The sequence below is a fragment of the Henckelia pumila genome, chromosome 2 (genome assembly GCF_033568475.1).
Source record: "Henckelia pumila isolate YLH828 chromosome 2, ASM3356847v2, whole genome shotgun sequence".
NCBI lineage: Eukaryota > Viridiplantae > Streptophyta > Magnoliopsida > Lamiales > Gesneriaceae > Henckelia > Henckelia pumila.
In genome coordinates this window covers 139,563,859-139,574,402 of record NC_133121.1, presented here as the reverse complement: position 1 = coordinate 139,574,402, position 10,544 = coordinate 139,563,859, and the positions used below count along the sequence as shown (strand labels likewise).

The following is a 10,544-nucleotide window of genomic DNA, read 5'->3' as shown; positions in this document are numbered from 1 at the left end:
AGCACAGAATGCAGATAATCTTAAAGTCAATCAAAGGAATGTAGGAAGACAATTTGATGACTGCAAAGACCAATTAAGCATAAGAATGATCAAATCCATGAGTAATATATGCTTAAAAAAATCCATTGGACAATAAAAAGAAATTCAGAATTCAAACATTCACCTTCTAACAAACTCATCCAGAAACACTTACCAACAAAAATTCTTATGGGTAAAACTTTTCAAATCGAGGAAATAAAATCCAACCCAATTATGAAATTAATCCGAGATTGAAAGCAATCAAAAATTCCCATAAATAACTCCACATCGGCTCAACTCCACTAAATCATTGTCAATCACAAAAATTCAATTTTCAGTAGATAGAGTATTTCACCAAATTTGTTCGTTTAGAACATCAAACCCTGAACAGAAAATATTCACAATTCTGAATACATATGCATGTCTTATTTTATGCCTAAAACAGAATGTAACATAAAAATAAAATGCAACCACATGCACATGATATGTTCACAAGTGTAGTGTTGTCTCTCGTGTTGACAACATCATCAACAACACCATAGTTTTTTAAAAAGTATTTGAAACTTACACACTTGATTACCCTTGATTTCAGAAAATTTCCAGATGTGGTAGCCTGCACACTAAAAGAACAGTCTTCATTGGACTCAATTAGGTAGCTTTTTCCATTTTCTTCCGATTATTGATAAAGTTTGTATGTATGACATTGGTCATCAAACTTAATAAAAAGCTGAACACTGAATTTGCGAAACCACCTTTCACATGGGACAAGAACATAGAATACACGTACATCCCTTAACTACTTAGTGGTTTAGTCAGAGTTCCATAAACAAGGGCCAGTGTGTTTTTTTAAAAATGTTCTGCAGAAAAACTTGGTGTCAGTCGAATAATAATGCACACATGCTGAGAAACCTCCAAAGAGTAGAGAATCTCTCGAAATCTAAAATTTTGTGAATATAACTTCCAGTTTGTTATTAGTTCCAACAAAATCCATTCGGATCACACTTTTTTCTACCAAATCTTGAATAAAGTGACGCCGAATGTCAATGGGTTTTGTGCGAGAGTGTTGAACTGGGTTTTCTAAAATGTCAATCGCATTCAAATTATCACAATAAAAAATGGGGGGTTGACTTTTAAATCCACAATCCTTTAACATTTGGTTCATCAAAAAAGGTTGTGAACAAAAACTTCTATCTCCAAGACAACAACACCCTCCCATATTGCATTTTCTATCATTCAAAACCAAAATTTTGACATACTTGCTTTGGGACAGAAAAATACCATCATGCATTTTCTTAACTTCAAAACCAAGAAAATAACTCAACTCAACTACCATGCTTAATTCAAAGATGGAAAACATGCATTCAACAAAATCATCAACATGTTTTTGATCATAAGAAGCACAAAACATGATGTCATCCACGAAAACTTGGCAAACAGGTATTTTACCTTTGGACTTTTGAATAACAAAGGTTTTATCAACCTTACCTCGTTTGAAGCCAATTTCAAAATGATATTCAATCAACCTTACCACGTTTGAGTAGATGGAACTCATGCACACTGACCCAATCACCTCAAAGTAGTCCACTTTGTCCTTTATTCGAGTTTGCATTGTTCCAAAAGCATCTTCAATAATCTGTGATGATGGATGGTTCTTCTGTATTTTGCTTAAAATGTCCTTACCATCATTTATCAAAACAACATCATCATCGCTTGGTTGATTATCCTCAGGTTCAGTCACTATTAGACCCGGTGTTGTGCTTGATGTTGCAACATCAGAGGCAACACCTGGATATTTCAATGGACTGAAAATTTCCAGCAGATCATCCTTAGTAATTTTTCCTTCGATATCTGCAAAATTATCAAAAACTACATTAATAGATTCCATAATTCTTATAGTTCTCAGATTTAACATTCTATATGCACGACTAATCGAAGCATATTCAAGACCAAACATTTGTCAGTTTTGGAATCAAATTTGTCTAGGTGATCCCTTTCATTAAAAACATAACAAATACAACCAAAAACATGAGAGTATTTAAGGTTTGGCCTCTTTCCCATGAGAATCTCATAGGAAGTCATAGTAGAACCACTCCTTAAGTATACTCGATTCAATGCACGACAAGTTGTATCCACGAATTCTGCCCAAAATCTTTTTGAGATATTCTTTGAGCTCAGCATCACCCTATTCATCTCCTGCAACGTCCTATTCTTTCTTTTGGCCATGCCATTGTGTTGAGGAGTTTTTGGGGCAGAAAACTCATGTGATATGCCTTTCTTATCACAAAAATATAAAAAGTTCTCAAAAATCTTACCATGTTCGGTCCTGATCCTTCCATCCTTCAAGTTATGCAGGTTAGTAATCTTTGTGAGTAAATTCTTAAAAACATAAAAAATATCCGACTTCTCGCTGATGAATCTTACGCGTGTAAAACGTGAGAAGTCATCAACACACACAAAATAATACTTCTTACCTCCATAGCTTTCCAATTCAGTAGGACCCATTAAATCCATGTGCAAAAGTTCAAGGCACTATGTTGTCCCAAAGTGTTGTAACACGGGATGCAACACGAGAGTTTTCTTACCTATTTGGTATGCACCACAAACATATGGAACTCCAGAATTCAAAATAAGCATACCTTGGAAAGCTTCATACTTACACATATTTTTCAATGTCTCCAAATTTACATGACACAACTTTTGGTGCCATAAATCAAGATCATCCACTTTCATGTGGTTGCTGACACGTTCCTCTCCAAGTGGATAGTAATCTGCTGATCTTGTACCTTTCTTTTGCATCACCTCCGTAAGTCACTTTACCACATATTTGTTCAATACAGTCCATGAGATGTTCTTTCGAACCTGCAATGTGGTGTGAGCTTCCTCTATAAAAGTACTAGTAACCTGCAAAGTTAGTTTTCAAGGAAGTATAAACATCAAAACACTGAAAATCAAACTTTGGTACCCAAATTTTCTTTGTTGTGCGCCTGTTTTTGGTGGTGTTGCGCCTGGTGTTGTGCAACACGGGGGGCAACATCAGCCTTAAATTCCAATACATGCAGTCATTCCTGGTCTTGAAACAAAAGGACCTGATGTGATCTGGTTTGAAACAGTAATGATACATAAAATGGCGTTTTCATTGCTTTGGCTTTTGAGGAGGAACACGCTCTTTTGATGGAGAATTCTTGAATGGTGGAGCAACAGTGGGTTTTGATGATTCTCCAACTTCAAACACTTTGTTTTCTAACCCTAGACCAGCCTTACCATCTTTACCCATTATAAAATCAAGCTTGAATGTGCTTGAATTAAACTTAGCATGTTTTAGAGTTACATTTTCAAGCTCCCCCTTATCCTTGTAGAATTCAAGATTTTTCTTACCTAGAATTACTTCAAGCTTGGCCATGGCAGACTTCAAATCAAAATTTTCTTTAGAGAGAGTTGTGTTCAAATTGTTTTGTTTGATCCGATCAGCATACAACTCCTTATAAAGTTCTTGTACACACTCTAGAGTTATATCATCATTGACAGCTTTCTGATCACCAAAATTACCAAGAGTAGATGTATTCAAGCAAACTGATTTTTCACTGGTGTTGCGACTTGGTGTTGCAACACCGGTGGCAACACCCAGTGGGTTGACTTGAAAACATCTCTTTTCTTTCAACAATGCAGCCAGGGAGGTATGATCTTCTTCATCATTCTGTTTTTGATCTCTGTCAGAGTCATTATCTCTCAAGAAAACAGTCATACCTTTGTGGAATCGATTTGCACATTCAATTGCATAGTGTCCATATACATTGCATTCCCTGCATTGCACATAATCAAAATTCTTGGTATTAGATTCATAAGTAACAACATACTTTGGTCGAGATGGTTCTCGAGTAGGTGACACCCTCAACAGATTCTCAGGAGCAGGAAAACTAGGGTGCTTAAATTGTTGTCCAAATTTCTGTTTGTTTCTTCTCTTCAAATAATCTTCAAATTTCTGGGTGATCAAAAAAATTGAATCTTCACATAATTTTGAATTATTGACTTCCGGTGGTCGGAATCTGACGTCAACAACCGGCACGTCCATGATAAACCTGAAAAACAAAAATAACCAGAATCTCTCTTAGTAAGGTCAAGAGTTGTGTCACGCCCCGAGATCGGAACGTAGCATCGGCATTGTTAACAATTTTAAATCGTAAAACAACAAGCCTTGTAGTGTAAAAATAGCCTTCAACCAGTCTTTTACAAATCCATAAACATCTTTACAATATCAAAACATAACAGTAGCGGAAACAAAATATAAAAGATAATAAAACTAGTAAGACTGCTAGCATTTTCATCATTCTAGACTTGATCACCAACCCCAGAAAGTGTGTTGCTCATCATCATCCAATTGCTCTTCGGTATCTGGGAAGGGAAGTAAGGGGGATGAGTGTTTTGGGAAACACTCAGCAAGAGGGGGCCAATCGTACATGCAAAAGTTGAATATACATATATATAGGAGTTCAAAGGGAGCATGTTCCAACACATGTCGCAACATAAATCAAGACAAGGCAAAACTTGAAACTGAGCATCAATACATATCATGAATGGAACATAAACTTAGACATAGCACTGTTATTCATCTCGTTAATCATGGCTACTGATCAGTCTCTAATTTTTACTCCTCTAAGGGGGCGAGGCCATAAACGGTTATTATAACCCACCGCATCAGGGCCATATAATATCTTATCATGTTTTCAGAATTCTTTACCACTTCTTAAGTCGATTTCTAACAGTGCATAACAAGGAGTTTCATGGAATAACTTGTACATAATTCAAAGACATATGAAACAAGAGATGTACGATTGAACTTTCACAAACAAGATCATGAACGTTTTTAAAACATATATAGGTATAAGACCTCTTACAGTATTCGATTTATAACAAATCGTGCAGAAGTTTGAGTTGCTCGGTTCTGGACAGAAAATGCGGTTCCCTGATCAACTTTGGCACTGCTTCTTAGATCAACCTCGGTCAGCTTCTTGGCTTAGCCTTGCTGTAGATGATTGCTTGAAACTGGAACAAGAAGTATGCTCGAATTTGGACAGAGTTTCTGCTCCAACCTTGACAGAAATTCTGCTCAATACTTGGACAGAAGTCTGCAAGAATTATGCTGCTTCGAATGATAGAGCTGAAACCCGAAATGTGGAGTGGTGGTGCTCGAATTTTGTGTGATTTCCTTGGGGTTTCTGCCACTATTTATAGGAAAAAAAATCAACAGGTGAAGGGTCTCCTCATTCATGACCAATAATGTTCATTAACAGCCATGATTCCTCATTATTTCAGCTGTTACAACCTCTTGGTTTCTAGCTGTTGCAATTCTTGGCTGATACATGCAACATTAATCTGCATACTCAATGTGGCTGTTACAATTCCTGCCTATGACAAAAACTTGGCTTCACATTCCTCCCACCTTGGAAGAAGTTTCGTCCTCGAAACTTGGATTGACTTGTTCTTCAAATAGGAATGGATACAGGTTGCGCATATTCTCTTCCAATTCCCAAGTGGCTTCCTTTTCCGTGTGATTAGACCACTGAATTTTCACGTATGGAATGGTTCTTCTTCTCAAGACTTGATCCCTGGTATCCACTATTCGTATTGGAATCTCTTCATACTTGAGCTCCTTATTTAGATTCCCTTCAATTACCAGAGGTTCAATTTAAAGGACATGACTGGGATCTGGGATGTACTTTCTTAATTGAGAAACATGGAAAACATTGTGAATCCTTGACATATCTGGTGGTAAGGCCAGTCTATATGCCAAGGTTCCTACTTTGTCCAAAATCTCAAATGGTCCGACATATCTGGGATTCAATTTTCCAGTTTTACCAAATCGAACAACTCCTTTCATGGGTGAGATTTTTACATACGCTTTTTCACCTACTTCAAATTCCAACGGTCGTCTCTTCATATCAGCCCAACTCTTTTGTCGATCTTGAGCACCTTTGAGTCTTTCCTTGATGATGGTTACTTTTTCTACCGTTTCTTGAACTAGTTCAGGTCCCGTTATGGTTTTCTCTCCTACTTCATCCCAGTATAAAGGTGAGCGACACTTCCTCCCATATAATGCTTCGTATGGTGCCATACCAATACTGCTGTGGTAACTATTGTTGTAAGAAAACTCGATTAAAGGCAAGTGTTCACTCCAGTTTCCACTAAAGTCTAGAGCACAAGCCCTTAGCATGTCCTCCAATGTTTGGATCGTTCTCTCTATTTGGCCATCAGTTTGAGGGTGATAAGCCGTACTGAGAGTGACCTTGGTTCCCATGACATTCTGAAAGCTTTTCCAAAATCTGGATGCAAACCTCGGGTCTCTATCTGACAAAATACTAGCAGGTACGCCATGTAATCTTACGACATTGTCCATGTACAGAGTAGCTAGTTTATCCAGGTTGTAATTCATGCGGACCGGTAGGAAATGCGCTGTCTTTGTAAGTCTGTCTACAATTACCCATATTCCGTCATGACTCTGCCGTGACTTGGGTAAGCCGACAACAAAATCCATAGAAATGTGATCCCACTTCCATTCTGGAATTTCCAATGGTTGAAGTAATCCTCCAGGTCGTTGATGTTCAGCTTTAACTTTCTGACAGACCTGACATCTAGACACAAACTCAGCAACATCCTTTTTCATTCCATTCCACCAAAAGTTTCCTTTTAAATCTCGATACATCTTGGTGCTGCCGGGGTGGATTGAAAATTTTGATTTGTGTGCTTCAGACATTACCTCATGACGAAGATTATCAATGTCGGGTACACACAATCGTCCTTTCATCCATATAACTCCATTGGAATCTATTTCAAGATTTGGTGCCTTTCCTTCTCCTGCTTGCTCCCTGAATTTTGCTAAAGAAGGATTGTGGCTCTGTTTCAACTTGACTGTTTCTCGAAGACATGGTTGTGCTGAGAGTGAGGCTAAGATTACCTTACCCATGTTCTTCCGACTTAGAGCATCAGCTACCTTATTTGCTTTTCCAGGGTGATAGCTTATTGTCAAGTCATTATCCTTCAATAGTTCAATCCACCTTCTTTGTCTCATATTCAACTCTTTTTGAGTAAACAAGTATTTGAGACTTTGATGATCAGTAAATATTTCACATTTTGCACCGTAAAGATAATGTCTCCAAATCTTTAGTGCAAAGACCACTGCGGCTAATTCAAGGTCATGCGTGGGGTAGTTTTGCTCATACGGCTTCAGTTGTCTTGATGCATACGCAATTACCCTACCTTCTTGCATGAGTACACATCTCAACCCTCCTTTTGATGCATCACTGTATATGGTAAAATCTTTACCTTCCGTTGGTAAAATCAACACTGGAGTGGATGCCAATTTTTCTTTCAAGGTTTGAAAGCTCTTCTCACACAATTCATCCCAGATGAATTTAGAGTTCTTTTGTGTAAGTTTGGTGAGAGGTATAGCTATTGAGGAAAATCCTTCCACAAACTTTCGATAATAGCCAGCCAGACCTAGAAAACTCCGAACTTCAGTTACCATTTTTGGTCTATTCCAGTCCATGACTGCCTCCACTTTCTTGGGATCCACAGATACTCCATCTTTGGATATAATATGGCCCAAGAAGGTGACGCTCTTTAGCCAAAATTCACACTTCTTGAATTTGGCATAGAGTTATTTCTCTCTCAGCGTTTGAAGAGTGAGCCGGAGATGCTCTTTGTGGTCTTCTTCACTTGGTGAATATACGAGGATGTCGTCAATAAACACCACCACAAACTTGTCAAGGAACGGCTTGAAAACTCTATTCATGAGATCCATGAACGCTGCTGGTGCGTTGGTTAGTCCAAAAGGCATTACCATGAACTCATAATGGCCATACCTTGTCCGAAAAGCAGTTTTCGGAACATCTTCTGTCTTGACTTTCAACTGGTGATAGCCTGACCTTAGATCTAGCTTGGAAAAGACTGTTGCTCCTTTGAGTTGGTCAAACAGATCATCAATTCTTGGAAGAGGATACTTGTTCTTGATTGTGATTTTATTGAGTTCTCTGTAGTCAATACACAATCTCATACTCCCATCTTTCTTCTTTACAAACAGGACCGGGGCTCCCCAAGGAGATGCACTTGGTCGTATCTGCTTTTTATCCAACAATTCTTGGAGTTGCTCCTTTAATTCTTTCAACTCTGCTGGAGCCATTCGGTATGGTGCTTTCGAGATCGGTGCAGCACCAGGTACCAGATTAATTTCAAATTCCACTTCGCGGTCGGGAATTACCCCAGGAAGTTCTTCAGGAAACACATCCGGAAATTCTTGAATTACCGGAATATCTTCTAATGAACGTGTAACTTCTTCCTTTACCTTGCCTACCACTGCTAGGTATACTTCTTCGCCACTTTTCATAGCTTTCCTCGTTTGAGAAGCAGATAAAAGAGACTTCTGATCCTTGAATTTGCCATGATAAATGACTTCGTCGTGATTTGCAGTTCTCAATTTGACATTCTTCATGCGACAATCTACTAAAGCATGGTTATTTGCTAGCCAATCCATTCCTAAAATGGCATCAAATTCTACCATGGGGAGCTGAATGAGTTCAGCTTGAAATACGTGTTCACTGATGTTAATTACACAATCTCTATGAACCCTATGTGTTTCAATTGTTTTGCTAGTGGGAGTTGCTACTCTAAAAGGTTCCTCAAGTATCTCAGGAGTAAGTCCTAACTTCTTAGCAAACCTCTTAGATATAAATGAATGCGTAGCACCACAATCAAACAGCACATAAGCAGAAGTTTTGTTGATTAGGATGGTACCTGCTACAACGTCATTTGCATTCTCAACTTCCTCTTGGGTTATGGCAAAAACTCGGGCATTCGGCTTGTTCTCCTTTGGTTTATTCGGAGTTGAACTACCTTTTGCCTCAGTTTCTTTCCTCTTGTTTTCTGGGCAATCTGCAATGCGGTGCCCAGTCTTCCCACATCCAAAACAGGCGCCAGTTGCTCTGCGGCATTCTCCGAAGTGTTTAAATCCACAAGTACTACATGGTTTGATTTCTTGATTACTTGGTTTGAAAGGAGTGCTCTTGTTTGTTCCAGTAAACTGATATGGTTTCTTGAATGGATGTTTTCCTGTTGAAGATTGCCCCACAAGTGGTCTCTTGTTCGTGTTCTCGTCTTCCCTTCGCTTGATATCGGTCTCAGCTTGAATTGCAGCTCCCATTAAATCAGCGAAACTTGTGGCATGGTATACTGCTAAAGCTGTCTGAATACGACTGCTCAAATCTCTTTTGAAACGGTGCATCTTCAAGACATCATCAGCCATGATAGTGGGAGCATACGTTCCGAGTGAATTGAATTTTGAAGTGTATTCAACCACTGACATATCCTGAGTCTGAGTGAAATTTTCAAATTCACTCAATTTCTGCAGTTTAACCTCGGCTGGATAGTACTGTTTCAAGAACGTATCCTTAAATTGTTGCCACGTGATTGGACCAGCTGCTATCATAGGTGGTGAAACTGCCTCCCACCACTTGGCGGCCTTTTCTTCCAAGAAGGGTGTTACTACATCCACCTTGAACTCATCAGGGATCTCGAGTAGGCGGAGTTGAGTCTCTATATTCTTGAGCCAATATTGGCCAACCTCAGGATCTGGATCTCCTTTGAAGGTTTGGGCTCGATTCTTTCTCAGTGACTCGTAATGATACTTCACCCCATGCACCTGTGGTACTGCCTGTGGTGGTGGATTGCCATTTACAGGCGTGTTTCCCAACCCTTGAAGGGTGTTAGCCACAATGGCTGCTATAGCTGCCAAGTCAGCATGATTTAGGCCTAACCCTTGCGGTGGCGGTGGAGGAGGAGGGTTCCCTTCATTGTTGTTGTTGCGGTTTCTATAGCGTGGGTTACGATTGTTGCGTACTGGTCTTTCGTCCATTGTCCTACATACGTAAAAGTTTCTAAGATTCTGATAGATTTATGGATTAGAAAAATAACTTAACAAGTTGAACACATAGGTAAACAAAAGACCATTCATTGAATTTCAGAATAACAACCGAATAACAACTGATAGTTTTGGAATTGAAAGCAACAACTGATTTGGAAATAAGTGACAAGAAAACATAGCTGAATAAAAACTAATGCATCCATACTAATCTAAGTCTATAACTTCTCCATCCCCCAGAACATCGGCGGCCACCTCCTCAACCTCAATCTCTTCCGGATCTTCCTCCGGATCCTCCTCAGGTTCCTCCTCGGAATCCTCTTCTTGCATTTGATTCACGGCCTGGAGTAGAATGGCATTATGATTATTCAAGTTTGCCACTGTACCCTGCAATTGCTGGACTTGAGCTTCCAGCTGTTGGATGCGATCTCGCATCTGTTGACGACGCTGCCCATGTTCTGCGCAGGACTGCTGCCTCAACTGCTTCTCATGTTCCACTTGTTTAGACAAGTGGCTAACAACACCAGACAGCTCTGCTATGGTGTCCTGTGCTGTCCCCAATCTGTCTTTCGACTGCTTATGTTCTATCTCAGCTGCCTCCATTTTTTCTTTCGTTTTG

At 39.2% G+C, this 10,544-nt stretch overlaps 1 protein-coding gene across 1 annotated transcript; it reads right to left on the bottom strand.

Moving 5' to 3' along the window:
• Positions 1-5,440: 5,440 nt before the first annotated feature.
• On the bottom strand, positions 5,441-9,919 carry LOC140878534 (uncharacterized). Its single transcript, XM_073282134.1, has 4 exons — positions 8,119-9,919; positions 7,742-7,968; positions 6,187-7,630; positions 5,441-5,679 (listed from the first exon to the last, which is right to left on the bottom strand). The coding sequence occupies exons 1-4, from the start codon at positions 9,917-9,919 to the stop codon at positions 5,441-5,443; spliced, it is 3,711 nt and encodes a 1,236-aa protein (XP_073138235.1).
• Between the last annotated feature and the right edge of the window lie 625 nt (positions 9,920-10,544).